The sequence below is a fragment of the Bos indicus x Bos taurus genome, chromosome 18, assembly GCF_003369695.1.
Source record: "Bos indicus x Bos taurus breed Angus x Brahman F1 hybrid chromosome 18, Bos_hybrid_MaternalHap_v2.0, whole genome shotgun sequence".
Lineage (NCBI taxonomy): Eukaryota > Metazoa > Chordata > Mammalia > Artiodactyla > Bovidae > Bos > Bos indicus x Bos taurus.
In genome coordinates, this window is record NC_040093.1 from 25,619,580 (window position 1) to 25,636,369 (window position 16,790).

General features: G+C 50.1%; 1 protein-coding gene and 1 pseudogene across 2 annotated transcripts; one reads left to right on the forward strand and one right to left on the reverse strand.

Moving 5' to 3' along the window:
* Window positions 1-4,739: 4,739 nt before the first annotated feature.
* POP4 (POP4 homolog, ribonuclease P/MRP subunit) lies at window positions 4,740-14,514 on the reverse strand. 2 transcript variants are annotated; one of them, XM_027516053.1, is made up of 7 exons: window positions 14,261-14,514; window positions 12,159-12,211; window positions 10,345-10,568; window positions 8,680-8,757; window positions 7,981-8,042; window positions 6,207-6,308; window positions 4,740-5,261 (listed from the first exon to the last, which is right to left on the reverse strand). In XM_027516053.1, exons 1-7 carry the CDS (start codon window positions 14,265-14,267, stop codon window positions 5,125-5,127), a joined length of 663 nt encoding a protein of 220 aa, XP_027371854.1. In that variant the 5' UTR covers window positions 14,268-14,514; the 3' UTR covers window positions 4,740-5,124. The 2 variants fall into 2 exon arrangements, with proteins under 2 accessions (XP_027371854.1, XP_027371855.1); XM_027516054.1 differs by having other exon boundaries at window positions 13,767-14,261.
* Window positions 14,515-14,748: 234 nt separating this feature from the next.
* LOC113875337 overlaps window positions 14,749-16,790 on the forward strand; it is a 39,985-nt pseudogene continuing 37,943 nt past the window's right edge.

A 16,790-nucleotide genomic window follows, 5' to 3' on the forward strand; every position in this document is an offset into this window, starting at 1 on the left:
CATATCAGGCGGGGGTGGGCTGGGGGGCCATGAGATCTGCAGGTGGAGCTTTCAACGTGCACTTGCGTTCATTCCCTCATGGAGCACCTGTTAGGGTTCCGACAGTGCTTCTACATCACTGGGGGGACAGCAGAGATCAGTACAAAGCTGTCCTTCAGAAGTTCACACTGGAGCGGGGCTGGGAGGCAGACAATACAGGTACAGACTTGCGTCTGGGGTTAGGAGGCAGCTAGGCTGCCAATATGATTTTGAGAGTCAAGTGTATTTGAAATTGTGGATGAGACCAGCTACAGAGCAAATGCAGAAGAGTCCAAAGCTGGAGTTCAGGGCTTAACAAACATTTGAACGTTTGGAATAGGACAAGAAACCATGAAAGAACACTTGAGAAGGCGTGGCCAGAGAGGCAGGAGGAAAGTCAGGGAGTGTGGGGCTTCGGAGGTGTTTCGAGAGGCAGGGAATGGTTAGTTATGACAAAAATGGATGAGAGATGAACTAAGAGAGAACTGACTACTGATTTTGGAAGGCTATAGTTCATTTGAGTGGGAGCTGTTTAGTGGAGTGGTGGGGCCAAAAGTGATAGAATGTTTTCCTTTCATCCCATTTCACCCTATTCCGCCCACCCCTTGCAGCCAGTCCTGCTCGCTAGAGTGTGCCACCTCTCCTGATCCACGCAGCTATGGTATCTAGTGAGAATCTCTGGCTGAGTCCTTCCTTCCTCCATTTCCTTCCCGCAGCCAGGAGCTGTCTGAAGGACCGGGTCAGCAAATGTTTTCTGTGAAAGGTAGACAAAGTGGGCAGAGCAGGACTGTGCTCCTGAGAACTGCCTCCGATGGCTGGACCCTCTTTGGGCAGAGCTGACCAGGACACAGCATGGTTGAGCCGTGCTTGGGGCCTTGTCCACTGCGGACCCCGCTGGGGATAACAGAACCAACACTCCCATCTCTGTGTCTGTCTACTTAGCAGTGCTTGTCCTTCACAGCTCAGGAAAAATTACCAAGAATGTTACTGACTCTAATTTTAATTTGTCTAGCACTCTTGTTAATGATGTCTATTTAAGACATCCATTAAAGGCCCATGAGGTTAATTAAATGGACAATTCCAATACAGTTCTATTAGAACCCCCTCTATTAAATTAATATTATAGACATTTAACAGATGTCTTAATTAGACATTATAGTTAAGAAATGCAAACTAAATTAGAACTAAAGCCATTGTCCAGAAAGCAAGCTTTTTACCATAATTTATGGCTTTTGGGGGGAATGCTCATGTTTACTCTTCAGAACCTGAGAGATCAGTCATTTGACAATCTTTTCCAGCATTCAGAAAGCACCATCCCGAGAGGCCCAAATCTTAAATCACAGTCCAGATGTCAGAGCTGGAAAAGACTTCAGATACCATCTGGAGTCCAGCCTCCTCAAACATCAACGATCGGAGGAACCAGCTGGGGTCTTAGAGAAACAGAAAGCTGTCTGGGCTCCACCCATGGAGTCTGATCGCAGCCCAGGATCTGGCTGCTTTTAACACATATCCTGCAGATTCTCGCACAGGTAGTGCCAGAATCCCACTTCAGGAAGCCCTGATCTAGTCTCAAGGCCACACTTGACAGATGGTGACACTGAGGCCTTGGAAGACCAGAACTGGGTGACCAGATCAGTACAATTCCACAGCCTGCCCCAATGCGGTAGAACTTTCTAGCATCTCCCGCCATCTCTCCCCTCCCGCTGGGCATCTCCTGAGTTTGGTAGCCATAGCCCCACAGCCTTTCCTGTCTCTCCCCTGCTGGGCCCAGGCCCTCTGGGCAGGTGATTTCCTGGGTCCTCCACGTTGGCCCTGCAGGCCCCTACCGAGCCTGTGTGACCGCACTCTTATTAAACATCCCACAACTGCCTGGATCCAGAGCCACCTCCAGGGAGCCTCCCTTGCCCACCTGCCCACCTGTGTGTTCATTTCCTTTCCCAACCAGACTCTGCCTGGCCCCAACAAGAGGGCTTGGGAAGAGGAGCTGTTTGCAGAAATGTAAGAGAAGCTGGAACCTTCTGAGCTCCTGGTATTGGAGAGAGCAGCTGAATTGAAGTTCCATGAGCAAATCCTGGAGTCCTGTGGTGATGGGAGCTCAGGGTAAAGCAGGTGGGTTGGATGAACTGGCTAATGGTCTGAGCACCCCATAGACAGGTGTGGGAAGGCTTGGCCAGGCCAGTATCTGAGGATGTGGGTCAGGGTGCAGGGCACAACTAGTCTGTCCCACCTGGGACACCTCCATGGCTGTTATGGACTGAATCATGTTCCCTCCAGATTCCTCTGTTGAAGCCCTGGGCCTTTAAGGAGGTAATTAAAGTTAAATAAGCTTAGGAAGGTGGGGCTTTAATTCCATAAGACTGGTGTCTTTATAAGAGGAAGAGACATCAGCGATCTCCTCTCACCTCTCCCCGAGTGCACACAGGTGGTCATCTCAGGACACAGTGATGTGGCCAAGAAGCAAGCTCTTACCAAACAACAACCCTGATGGCCCCTTAATCTTGGACGTCCAGCCTCCAGAACAATGAGAAAAAGAAATGTCTGTTGATTAAGCTGACTCCCTGCAGTACTGTTACGGCAGGCTGGGCTAATAAGGCATGGCCCACGCTGCCCCTCTCACCCTCCAGGTGCTTCATCCTTTTCCTGCCCTAGAGGCGCTGGCCTGTCCTCTGCAGGCCCTGCACTGTGGCTGTGTCCTTCTCAGAACTGGCCCTAGGGGATATAAAGGGCCTGGGGCCCGCTCGCTCTTGGGGGGGACAGTGGGTCACTGTACCCACATCTCCTGTCTCGTCCCATGGTGTTAACTCTTCTGTTGCTTCACAGGCCTCTCTTGGGGCACAGGGTTCTCCCTTGCATGAAGGCTTATACACAAGGCAAATTTCACTGTGTCTCACAGTAGCCTACGTGTCCAAGGCCCCAGCTCTGCTGGCGCTCTGCTCCCTGGGCAGTGGAGATGGGAGAGACTGGTCTGCAAGTACTACACCGCTCTCCAAGACAAGCCCTGTGCTGCAGCCATGGGGACATGGCCAGCCCCATGCACCTGCCTGCTCAGTGTTTAGAACAGTTTCATCGGGATCGCTCACTCACAGTCAGCGCCCAGCCCGGCCTGGGCCCTCCTCACCGCCTCCTCTGCCTTTGAGGACGGCGTGGTCCTTGGGGCACAGGGCCTCATGGCCCCTAGGGACAAAAGGGTCTCCCAGAAACAGGCAGCCCAGCAGCGGCTTTGTGGCAGGTGAGCGTTCTCACCAAGTCTCCTTGGGGAGGGGGAGAGAAGTCTACAAACTAAACAGCCACTCACATGGAAACTTGAGTCTGAGCCAAATGAAAAACAGATTTCACATGGCAATTGGTTCCAACAACTTTTCTGGAAAGCAACTGTATATTTATACAACATTGGCCGCCTTTTACATTGCAGAGGGGTGGGTAAGAGCAGTGGGATTTAGAAGTGATAGCACCTATGCTGTCACCAGTGTGGCACTTTCAGACAGCCGGAAGAACAGAAGCCGTATTATGGGAAAGACAAGAGATTCCCTCAGGAAGCGGGAACCCAGGTAATGAAGGATGCATTCTCGAAGTCTCTTCCCATCCTAAAACGTGTGACTCTGGAGCTAGACTATAGGGTTCAAATCCCAGCTTGACCCCTCTCAGGTGGTGAGGCCCCAGGCAAGAAAGTGCTCTGACTCTGATGTCCTTGTGGCCACACCCAATGGCTGTCACTGGGTCAGGATGCCCTGTCTGAGGTGGTGCTGGGAACTGTGCTCCAAACCACAGGCAACGGTGGCTAGACTGCGGAGAACACCCCAGGAGACCCAGACCCTCCTGCTAAGTGAGGGACAGCAGAGAGGGAAGCGGGGTCGAGCTGCCAGGCGGGTATGACCGTGGGAGACTCTCGGTGGGCTCAGCCTTCAGGAGGCACAGCTAGGCCTTCTCGCTGTTCTCCAGCTGATGTGAAATCAGTGTTTACACCCCCCTTGCCGTGTTTCTTGTCCCGTGTAGAGTCTGAGTGGGAAATGCTGAGAAAGCAAAGCTCTGGCATTGCTGCTTCTCTTGGTGTGGAAGCAAAAAGCACGTGAATTTGCCACCAGTTTGTCATCAGGAGTGCTCTGCCTTCACCTTGCTGACTGGCAAACACCTGCTGCTCAAAGGAAAGGGGTGATAGGGCCTGCTAAGCCACATGGCTTTTTTAATAGCAGACCTGGAAGGCTGGTCCCCACCCTGTTCTCATTCGGTGGGTTTGTACTCAGGCCTGCATAGAAGGGCCCCACCTACTGGCCCACGGGCACACTGCCCACAGGCCTAGGGTCAGCCTGGAGAGCCATGCTTTTTGGCAGCAGAAATGGAACCAAGTCACCTAAGGCGGCACCGTTGGGGACTCAGGCTTTCCTAGCAGGTTAGACCTTGGGAAAGGCTGTAGTCTTATTTTCCCTTCAGTCCACCTTCCTCTGGAGCCTAATAGACTCAGGAATTGAGAACATTCCATAGGCTTAAGCTCCCTGTACTGGAACTTTCTTCTGCTTTCTAGAAACAGCAAAGTAAACCTTGGTTAGGTCACAGAGCTTCACAGAAGGCATGATTTAAAGTGACGCATCGAAGATGCAGGCACCTCTGAACTAGTGAGACCGGGGCCTCATGGCACCCAGAGCAAAAGTAAAGGCACAAGCCAGGGAGAGCCTCAGGCCTCTCTTCCCTTCCGTCCCGGCTGTGCTGCAGGAATCACTCCTGTGGCCTGTTCCCGCCCACACGCGTATTTTATTATCACACAAACTACTGATTTATCAAACAACATTCTGAAAACACAGAAAAGTATGAAAAAGAAAAACCAAATAAACTATTTAGGTCAACTTGTGTTAATCCTGGTGCTTTCTGCCGATCTCTTCTCTCCATGGGAGTAATATAAAAACAAGAGCATCTACAAAGACACATCCCTCTGGTCCCTGCATTCTGTGCTCAGTACAGTGTGCTTCTTCCCAGACGACTAAGTGTCCTTAACGCTGATTTAAACTGGCTGGAAGTGGTCTACAACCAGAACTGGCCTGACCATCTCTTTCCTGAAAGGTGGATGTTTCCAGTCTTTGGCTGGCATAAATAATCCCCTTAGGCAGCAACAGCTCACAGGTCAATTGTTCCCTTGGCTTTGAACTTTTTTGCAGACCGCTCACTTGACCGCAGCTGGAATTTGCTACCGTAAATGTAGGAAATGAAGCCATCGATCTCCACGGTGAACACACAGTTTAGCTTGGGGATAACTGAAAAAAAGTAAGAGAAAAAGGATAAGGAAAAAATCCTGGCAGTTAGTTCACTTTTACAGAAACTATCATTCCCAAGATGCTTGTATTAGAAAATAAACAAAGCTACTAGGGAAGACATTAGGAAATGGAGGAACCCACAAAGTTAACAATACCAGGATGAAGGTGATGATTCTACCAGAAGGCCCATTTACTCACATTTTAAATATAACTCAACACCTAGTTTTCAGGGTGAAAGGCTATGAACCAAACTCCCAGAATCAAAAACTCCCAGAAAAACTGCCACAAACAGGTCTTACCACATAACCTGCAGACAGACTCATGGCTTTATGCTTCCTGGGGAAACCTGTACACCACTTTCTGAGGTTTAAAATGAGAGCAGAGGAAGATTTAGGGAAATGGAAGCAAGCCGCAAGAAATCCAAGGGTCAAAAATTAAAGGAACAACCCCCACTGTGGTTTTGAAATCTCTGGATTCGTGGGCAAGGCAGGGGTGTGGGAATCCTGACAGACCAGGTGCTCCTCTGCCAGAGCGGTGAGCACAACAGGCAGATGAGCAGGGACTCACTTCCCTGGATCCCAGGGCGCGGGCTCTGGGAACTCCAGGGGCAGGCGCTGCCTTGGCTTCCTCCCTTCTAGCTCTCTGGCTACAATCCTCTGGGAGGCAGCAGCCTTTGGGCAGGTGGAGGGTCCCAGTCCTGGAAACAGACCCAGGTGTCTGGAGGCAAAGCCAAGCAACCCTTCCTTCCCTTGATCATATCTGGCCACGGCTGGGCTGACAAGTGTCTCATGGAGAGCCTTGGGTGCCAGGATGGTCTCTCCAGGCTTGAGATGTAAGACAGGCAGGGATCTGCTGACTCGAAAGGCCAAACTACCTTTAGAGCCCTTAGGAAAGGGCTGATGAGTTGGCTGTGGTGGCCCTAGCCACGGCCATCCAGTCACATACCTTTCAGGCGGTCTTCTTTAGTGATGATTTTGAAAACATGCTTTGTTTCTTGTAGAAGGATCCCTGTAACACCCACATAGGAGGGGCACTTGGATTTTGTAACTGCAAAGGAAAAGGGCAGTTCAGGGCTCAGGCCTCTGTGCTATTAGCGGAGCCACAGGCAGCCAGGCCTGTCGGGGATGAGGGCTCTGTTCTCAACCTTGAGCCAGCAGAGGAAGAAAGGGCACCAGGCGGGGCATGGTGAGGGGCAGCACTCCCGTCCTAAGTGCTGGCTACTCTGCTGGGCATGGACAAACCCAGGTTTCCCAGTCCCTTACTGGGGGCATTACAGCCTCTGTGCTGCTCTGATAAGGTGTCCTTCAGAGGGCCTGCTGCCACAGGGGTCCTAGGCAGGATTCTGGAGCCAAGAGGTCACACATGTATCCAATACCACCAAGACCCACAGTTGGGTTGCTCTGGCAAGGCCAAGTCTCACTTACAGGACCTGAATGAACACCTGTTCACCATGGTCTTCCTGTAACCTCCTACACTCTGGCCAGAATGGGCAGCCTCTACAGGTCACCCAGCAGTGAGCTGCCACCACAGCAGCAGGCCCCTCACCTCCTGCAACCCATCTCCCGTGTAGCCAGCACATGGTCACGGAACACCTGCTGTGTCTGGCACTGTCCTAGGCAGGTGCTGGGCACAGTAGTGAAAAGGGCAGGCCTGGGTCCTGCTCTCAGGGAGCTGTTGTTCTAATGCGGGAGGGGTAACGAATACAGACAACTGTATTTTCTGAAGTGGTAAGTGCTACGAAAAAAAAAACAAGGGCCGGGTAATGGGGGAGAGGGGTCACCTTTAGTAATGGTAGACCCCTGGGAAGTGAGATCTGAACAGAGACCCAAATAACGAGAAAGAATCAGTCTGTGAGCACAAAGAACTCCTGGGCAGAGGGAAGAAGCAAATGCTAAGACCCTGAGGCAGGGCCAGGCCTGGTGAGAAGCAGAAAGCTGGCCAGTGTGGTTAGACCTGCTGCCCAAGGAGACTGGACAGGCTGTTTGGACCACAGTAAAGAGGCCGAAGGGACAGAACTTTTTCAGTTAAAAAAATCCTCCCTCTGGCTGCCTGGTCAGGGGAGGAGCAGTGTGCTGGTAGGAAGAGGGTTAGGCGGCTTTGCAATAATCCAGGGGAGGAGCAGTGGCTTAGATTTGGATGTTAGGGTGTGCTCATGCCTTGGAGGTGGGGATGAGGAAGGAGATGTGGATGCCTCCTAGGCTTTCGGCCTGAACCACCAGAGTGAACAGTGCACTATTAACTGTGGCCCTCAGCAGTACTCAGTGGTATCACTGACACTGATCTCAGTGGCAACTGAGACGACAAAGACCAGGGGAAGGGCTGATCTGAGGAGAGACCCAGGGTTATGTTTCAGATGTGTAAAGTTTACAGTGACTACTGCCCAGCTGGGTGGCTATATCCAGCAGACAGTTGAATTCAAAGAGTTCAATGGTAAGGTCTGTGTTGGAGATGACAACTTGGGGACTGCTGGCCCAGAGCTGACATTTAAAACCATGGGACCGTTCAAGGTAGCAGGCTGTGTGCGGATACCAGCAGGGGTCTGTGTGTGGAGAAGGCACACAGAGACCATTTAAGAGCATCCAACAAGTGGCCAGAATGGACTAAGACGGCTATAGTCATCTCCTGTCCTAAGTGCTGGTGATGTGGGGGTCTCAGCAGTGAAAGAAATGGCACTGAAGGATCTTGGGCACCCGGATGATGTGTTTGTTGGGCAAATTACCTGAAACAATAGCGCCGTGAAGGTCTGCCTTTAGAAGCTTGGCCTGGATCATCTGTGGCTGCCTAAGAGGTAAACAGAAGCCTTCAATGTATACCATAATGATAAATTCTGAGAGAAGTAAACAGGTCTACTGCAGGGAGCTGCCCGTGAGAACGGGGTCCTTTGTCTGAAGGACACAGCTCTGGGAGCTGCCTCAGTCCTTGAGGGTTTGCTTGCAAACATAGCTCTCTGTCCCGCCACCCCAGAGATTAGGCGATTATTTACTGCAGACACCTGGAGTTCTGGGCAAACTTCTCACGCACAGGGAAATGTTATCTGGTGTAAGAAATAATAACAGGGTGCCATTCCCATGTTCTCAAGATTTCTTGTGACTTTTTGTAAGATGTATAGGTCAACCAAGAAAAAATGTTAACTGTCTTGTCTTTCTCACGCTCTCCTGTATCAATATAAGATGCTGAATAAAGTCGTGGTCAGACCGCTTCCCTTTGTGGAGACGTGTCTGAACCTCTCAACCCCATCTTTGTTGTAGAATTCTTTTGCTGTAGTTTTCCTTCTCAGCCGCGCCATGCACGTTCTCGGGACCTGATCGACTTTGCCGGCTGGCACCGGCAGTCTCCAGACTTCTGCAGCCAGGCGATGCTAATAGCAGGGTCCCTTAGGTTCTGCTTCAAAGGGCAAGGCTTCAGAATTGTGACTCACGTGTCTGGTTTGAGGCCGTTGCATAGATCCCGGATGTACTGTTTCCAGAGTTCATGTAGAGGGAGAAAAAGACTGTATCTGTGGCAAATTCAGATAGAGGTAAAAAGTTAGGCCATGTGACATTTATAATATATGACAATATAACATCCCAAGAGCACAGAGCTTGGCTTGATGCCAAGGACAATGACCTGCATCATTGGGGCCTGGGTGCAAATCCTAGTTCTACTTCCTATAACCGCACTGAAATCCAGTACTTTCACCTCTCAAATCTTAGTTTCCTCTCCAGTAGAACACTCTCAAGGCTAAGTTTTTGCTAATGAGAAGAGAAAGACGTTGCCTTCCTTTGCCCCTTCATCTTTCCTGCTGATTAGATGCAGCCGTGACGGCTGGCACTCAAGCAGACACCTTAGATAAAGCTGGTGCAGCAGCAAGGATGCACCCAAGGCTGCACTCTGGGGTGTCTGATGGCTGTGGAACTGCCTGCTGCACCAGCCCAGGACGGTATTCAACTGGACTTTTCACAAGAGAAAAGTCTTACTTACTACTGGCTTATTATTTAAGTAACTGTTGTTTTGAGGTTTTCTGTTATAGGAAGCTGACCCCAATAAGTCCTCAGTAAACAGGAGTGGCTGGTTGTCATAAGTCCATGTGCAAGGTGATAGGGTCTGCCTGGAGGGTGAGAAGTGGTGGGGTGCCGGGGAGGAAGCAGGTGAGGGGACCCCGAATGGGCCTTCCTGATGCTTCACGAGGAATCCGCTTAACGAAGCCACTGGTTAGAGCAAATGAGAACCTCAGGCTGAAACCCAAAGTGGACTCCATCGGTAGGGACACGGGCGAGGCACACCAGGGGCAGGCAGCAGTCCCTTCCTCCTCCCCAAACCCAGCTGATTTTGTGAGGGGGCCATGAACAAAGCGACAGATTCTGTCTTGTGGGATGTGGGAGGCTATTTGGCTACAGATCTTGGAACCAAAGCATATGAACAGTCTTAAGACATGCAAATGCAGAACTATAGCCAAGGAGGGATGGAGTGTCAGCTGGAGGGAGGAACGTGTCCTCCCACAGAGAGTGATGTCTCTCTCAGAAACTTCTGAAACACATGGGCAGCACGTTCTTTGGCAATAAAACCCCAATGGGTGACTGTCTAGTGCTATTAAAAGCTACAGAGAGATACATGTTAAGAAGTATCAGTTCCTTTTGTTCTAAGAAAACTGTCGCCCTGTTGTCATGGGCGACAGACTCACTTTTGGCACTGGCCTTATTAGTTAAGGATAGGACAGAAGCGAAATTCAAAAAGGTCTGAATTGGTAAAGGAAGGCTGCCCCCTTGTGGCAGAAATGGGAAAGGCTCTCTTAGCTTAGGCGGAGCAGGGGCTGCCTAGCTTCCCAAAGTGAAGTTGCTCAGCTGTGCCAGACTCTGCAACCCTACGGACTGTAGCCCACCAGGCTCCTCCGTCCGTAGGATTTTCCAGCGAGAATACTGGAGTGGGTTGCCATTTCCTTCTCCAGGGGATCTTCCCGACCCATGGATCGAATCCGGGCCTCCCGTGTTGCAGGCAGACTCTTTACGGTCTGAGCCACCAGGGAATCCCCTAGCTTTCCAAATCCGTACTCAGTACTAGGAAGATTACGCTGCTGGCATGGAAAGGTAGGAAAAGCTCGCCATACCTCTGCTGCTCTGGTTTAATGTCAAAGAGCCGCAGCTCCCTCCTCTGCTTGGCAGAAAGGCCTTTAGATTTCTTTCTCTTCTCCTTTTGCTTCCGGTGAGTGAAGTACTCCAGGACAACGGCCTTGCGTTGCAGGTGGTCCTCTAGGGCTTGCTGGCTCATGCGGGGCATGCTCCGCTTCAGGAAGGCCCTCACAAAGGCCTCGGCCCGCTGCGCTCCCGAGTGCTGCTTGGGAACAAGACGGGGCGGTGCTGCTCTGGCTGGGGCCACCCAGGGCCCTGGGCCCTCCCACACACCACCGCAACAGCAGGTGGCCACCTTTGCCAACCCACCTATCTACCCACTGAGGCCCACACAGCCTCTTGTTGGCCGAGTGTCCACCAAACCAGCTGGCCAGAAGTGAAAGCCACATTTAAATGTCAATTTGTGACTGCCACACAGATCAATCACCTCAGACTCCAACTTCCTATTCTACTTCTTTGAGGTTAGTTAAGAACAAAAACAAAAGCCACAGCAAAAACCCAAATGGACAAAAACATTGTTATTTGGAAGAAAAGACTTCTCTCATCCTTGGAAGGGAGGAAAGCTTGAGAAACAATAAGGCAACAGTATTTAATCAATCATGATCAAATGAAGGCAAGTGATGGCCTCGAAGGAAATGATCCTAACACTAGGAAAAAACAGCATCATCAAGAACTCCAGGTTGGGCCCAGCTGCAGCAATTTTGACACTGGCCATATCATTAATACTCTATATTGAGTCTTCAGCCTTGCAGACGTGGCTTGGTACTCTCCTAGTTGGTTCTGGCATTGCATGAAGGAAGAAACTGTCAGCCCTGCACGTTCACGCTTCTCCACACAGAGCAGAGCATCATGTGGCTGTGACTGAACACCTGCGCTTAGAGAGAGCTTCTGGGCAAGTAACTGTCATGACTGCATGTAATTCTTGAAAGAACATGCACTGCTGTCTCTCAGGTTGAAGTTCCACCAGTCTCTTCCTCATTCCAGTGCCTTTGCCCAGATGTGTGCCACAGCCCCAGGGAGCACTGAGGTTCTACTGAGGCTCGCCCTCTTGGCAGGGCCTTTCCTGGACTTCTGTTGCACTAACTGGGCTGCAAACACCTTGGAGCTCATGTGTTGATAGTAATCAAGCTCTCATTTCATGGAGCAGACATGGGCTTGGGGATGGGTGGGAGATGGGGATAAATGTGATACACACAATCTTCAAGGTTCCCCATAGTAAGGAGGGCAGTCAGCTTCAGCTCTGTGCTTTTAAATGCTAAGTAAAAATTCACTATCATCGCTATTATTATTGTGAGAGGACATCTGATTCTTTAAACACCTAAGTGGCCCACCTTTCATGCAGAAGCCAAATAAAGGTGTATCAGTTTTTCAAAATCTTGATTCCCTAAGTAACTCCCTCATTATGAGTCACCAGTGAAGCTTCTGCCCAACTGACAAAGTATGTCTGTAGTACCCAGATATGACCCATAAATTATACTTCTGAAATATGATCTGTCTTCCCTCGTCAGGAGTGAAGCGGGCAGAGTAACAAGGTCAAATGACAGTGCTCACCATGACAGGCTTCAGGGGAGCACAGGCTGGTGTCCCCCACATGGTGAGGTGACACACCTCAAGAAGTCCCAGTTTACCAAACCTGACTCTGGGAAAGCAGGCCAGCAGAACAACAGACCTTGATTAAACCTAACATGTCTGCTGGAGACGTGAGGAGTAAACTGTGGGAAAGTTAAGAAGCCGCTGAGCCATCTTTGCCATCACCTCTGTTGCTCCCAGACCCCCTGCCCAAGCACCGTACCTGAACGTCGAGCTCTTTTGCCTCTTTCTGAGAAAAGGCATGGTAGACCACACCTAGGGGGTAAAAAAAACACACACAAACATGGAAAGATCAATCCTGTTGGCTATGGCTGTAAAATCCAAGACTTTTCTAACCAGGAAAAGCACTTTGCTTATCAAGAGACAGAAGATGGGTGGTACAAAGAGCACAGCACCACAGCTTTCTCAGATGTCTAAGGTCCTACCCTCCAGCCACATCCATCCACCCTAGCAGTCCCAGCGGTGTGCTTCAGTGCTTCTCAAACTTGAATGTGTGTCAGAGTCTCTGGAATCTGTTGCTCTAGAACTCTAAGAATGTATCTCATTTAACAGTTATGTGACAGGGCTTTTCAGGATGAGGACAGTTGAAACTATTACATTTTGTTTACTGTTTGATGTTTAAAAAAAGACTTTTCGGCTCCTGCCCGTTGCCGCGGCCCGGATCGGGAAGTGTCAGGTGGGAGCTGGGTTCCCCCGGTCTTCGCCGCTACCGCCACTGACCCCTCCCCCGGACTCCCTATCCAGGACCGGGCCCAGCCGCCATGACGAACGTGTACTCCTTGGATGGGATTCTGGTGTTTGGTTTGCTGTTTGTTTGCACCTGTGCCTACTTCAAGAAAGTACCTCGTCTCAAAACCTGGCTGCTCTCAAGAAAGAAGGGAGTTTGGGGTGTGTTGAAAAAAAAAAAAAAAAAGAAAAGACTTTTCACGTTTTATTATCAATGAAGCTGAGATGTATCATACAACTGATGGTGTCCTAAATTGATAAAATACCATAGAGCTTTCTTTAGGCTCAAAATACATATTGCTCAACATGGTTTCAACCTTCAAAAATTTTCACACTCTTGTTTCTTAATTTCTTCTTCTGAAGAAGACAGGGATTGAAATCTGTTTGTAGAAAGTAACTTGCAGGGTATGGAACCCCATGAATGACTGCAACTGTCACAGGTGACTAGCATTAAACCAAGAAGCCTTTTTTTTTTCTCCTATATCAGACATCTAACAGTTATTGAGCCCTCAATACTTACCATGACCAATTAAAAGCTATGTATATTTTATCTCATACTTTCTGAGTGACCATTTTAAAGGCGTTATTATTCCTATTATATAGTCCCAGGACGCGCCAGTGGTAAAGAATTCGCCTGCCAATGCAGGAGACACAAGAGAAATGGGTTCAATCCCTGGGTTGGGAAGATACCCTGGAGGAGGCAACCCACCCCAGTATTCTCGCCTGGAAAATCCCATGGACAGAGGAACCTGGTGGGCTACAGTCCATGGGGTTGCAAAGAGTCAGAGATGACTAAGCACACACACACATTCCTATTATGCTCTGAGAAAATTGGAAGTTCAAATATGCTGAGACACTTAACTCGATCACGTAGATCGAGAGGCAGAAGCGGAACTTAACATCCAGTTTAACGGTGTCACTCCCCTGCCTATATAAATTGCCTAGGGTGCTTGCTCACCTCCGCTATGCTCAAACTCTCAAAGCCTTGGGTTAGTGGTATTGTTCCCCAGCGCGCTCTCTGCGCTTTACACCAGAAAAGGGTCGTTCACAGAACCGCTGGCTGGTCAGACACCATTATCAGTACCTTCAGTTCAGATCAGTCGCTCAGTCCTGTCCGAGTCTTTGCGACCCCATGGACTGCAGCACAACAGGGTTCCCTGTCCATCACCAACTCCCGGAGCTTGCTCAAACTCATGTCCATTGAGTCGGTGATGCCACCAACCGTTACAAAAGGGGAAACCGGGTTGTAGAGAGGAAAAGGGACCACGCCACTATGGGAGACAGCAGCCAAGTCAGACCAAGGCCTTGGGCCCTCCTCTAGCACCACTCACCAGGGAGCAGGGAGCCCCCCTCCCCCTCCTCCGGCCCAGAGAACCCGACATCAGTTTCTAGTTCAGAGGCTGCGCCAGGCCAATCGGGACTCCGGGCCACAGTTACACTTCTAGAAGGCGGGACAATGCCCACGGCAGTTCCGTCCAGACTCCCCTGCAACCCTGTCACCCACCAATACCGAGGCCTACTCTCCGGCTCTCTAACACCCCACCCCTCTCCAGTTTCGTGGCCCTCAACCCGGCTTACTCGTCATTCTCGGACCGCTTCCGGGGCGCTCTGCTGACGTCTCCTTCAGGCGTCGCTCACTCTTCACCCGTCTCTACTTTCTTCAGCAGCCCTCGACCACTAGAGCCTCTCTCGTCCAAGTTTGTGGCGCAGACGTTCCTTGTGCCCGAAGTCGCGCGGGAAGCAGGTTGTCAGGCGAACGACCTGCTACTCGGAGCTGGAGTCTCGGGTTCCTAGCTCAGGGGTGGCGCCGCCAGTGACGTCACCGACGCGCGCCGATTTAGGATGACGCCTGCGCGTCGGGGCGGACCCCCGCGCGCGGAGTACTGCGGAACGACCGAGTCGCTGTCTAATGGCTCTGTCTCAGTTTGTGTGTTTTGTAGGCGAGGGACTGCCAGAAGCAATAGGGTTGGAGTTGGGGAGTGTGGAGTTTGTGAAGTCCTGGAATAGAGCGAGACGAGTCGACTTGGAGAGGACGCAGGGAGGTTGGGGACGCGAGGAGGGTGGAAATGGGTTTGGGGATGGTGGTGGTGGTGGAGGAAATGAGTTCTGTACGATCCCTAATCATTGCTCTCTACAGGGTCAGCGGAGGCACGGAAGTTGGGGTAGGAAGTTCTTGTTTGTCTCTACTGCTAGCTAGCTGTGTGATCTCGCTTAAGGCACTTTCCACCTCGGGGCCTCACTTTTCCCGTGTACTGTGAGTGGGGTTGGGCTTGATGGTCTCTGAAATACTAGGTTCTGTCAATAAGGTAAAAGGCAAGGAATGGATTATTATTGCCCTGGAGATGGGTTCAAGAAATGTGGCTGGAAGGCCTGGTGGAGATCTCTTACAAGTGATCCGATGGTGCACAGAATCATGCAGCCTGAACTTTTGCCCAGTGCTGAGCCTGGGCTGGGTGCTGCTCTGGAAGGAAAAGCAGTATGACACTTTTCTTCTAAGCAGGTGGCTCTCAGTTTTCAGTACGGTATGCTGCTGCTGCTGCTTAGTTGCTTCAGTCGTGTCCAACTCTGCGACCCCAAAGACGGGAGCCCACCAGGCTCCCCCGTCCCTGGGATTCTCCAGGCAAGAACACTGGAGTGGGTTGCCACTTCCTTCTCCAATGCATGAAAGTGAAAAGTGCAAGTGAAGTCGCTCAGTCGTGTCTGACTCTTAGCGACCCCATGGAATGCAGCCTACCAGGCTCCTCCGTCCATGGGATTTTACAGGCAAGAGTACTGGAGTGGGGTGCCATTGCTCCCTTTAAAGGAAAAGTTTTCTCAAGGAACCCTGGGAGTATGTCCATACATTCTAGTTTTAGAAACATTGGCTTAAGTTTCTTTGAGTGGTGACCTTGCGTCATTTGATATTAAACATTAGACTGCAGGCCCTGATATTGGGTGACTTGTCTAGCATTTACCTTATATGTATATTGCCACCAAAATGGAAACAGCATTGAAACCAAAATGTGTTGCACTTGCAGACCCCTGAAAATACCTAGGAATCTCTGGGACTAAGTTTAAGAAACTGCTCTTGGGGTTAGTTATGTGAACTATCATTCCTTGTTGTTCAGTTGCTAAGTCGGGTCTGATTCTTTTCGACCTTTAGCACATCAGGCTCCTCTGTCCTTCACTATCTCTTGGAGTTTGGTCAAATTCATGTCCTTTGTGTTGGTGATGCTCTCTAACCATTTCATCTTCTGCCACCCCCTTCTCCTCTTGCCTTCAGTCTTTCCCAGCATCAGGGTCTTTTCCAGTGAGTTGGCTCTTCCCATCAGGTGGCCAAAGTATTGGAGCTTCAGCTTTAGCATCAGTTCTTCCAATGCATATTCAGGGTTGATTTCCTTTAGGATGGACTGGTTGGATCTCCTTGCAGTCCAAGGGACTCTCAAGAGTCTTCTCCAGCACCACAGTTTGAAAGAATTAATTCTTCTTTGCTCAGCCTCCTTTATGGTCCAACTATCACTTCCATACATGACTACTGGAGAAACTATAGCTTTGACTATACAGACCTTTGTTGACAAAGTGATGTCTCTGCTTTTGAATACACTGTCTAGATTTGTCATGACTTTCCTTCTAAGGAGCAAGCATCTTTTAATTTCATAGTTGCAGTCACTGTCTGCAGTGATTTTGAAGCCCAAGAAAATAAAATCTGTCACTGCTTCCACTTTTTCCCCATCTATTTGCCATGAAGTGATGGGACCAGATGCCATGATCTTGATTTTTTGAATGCTGAGTTTTAAGCCAGCTTTTTACTTTCCTCTTTCACCCTCATCAAGAGGCTCTTTAGTTCCTTTTCACTTTCTGCCATTAGATTGGTATCATCTGCTTATCTGAGGTTGTTGGCATTTTTCTCATCAATCTTGATTCCAGCTTGTGATTCATCCAGCCCAGCATTTCACATGACATACTCTGCCTATAAGTTAAATAAGCAGGGTGACAATATGCAGCCTTGACAAACCCCTTTCCCAATTTGGAACCAGTCCCTTGTTCATGTCCAGTTCTAACAGTTGCTTCTTGATCTGCATACAAGTTTCTCAGGAGACAAATAAGGTGGTCTGGTACTCCCATCACT

Bases quoted from the DNA above. Each gene is read 5' to 3' on its own strand.
- POP4 (XM_027516053.1), bottom strand. The intron at 6,309-7,980 runs GTAATTTGCCCA...TTTCCTTTGCAG, and splicing joins TCACGGCGCTATTGTTTCAG to TTACAAAATCCAAGTGCCCC. The intron at 5,262-6,206 runs GTATGTGACTGG...ACTTTTTTTCAG, and splicing joins TAAAGAAGACCGCCTGAAAG to TTATCCCCAAGCTAAACTGT.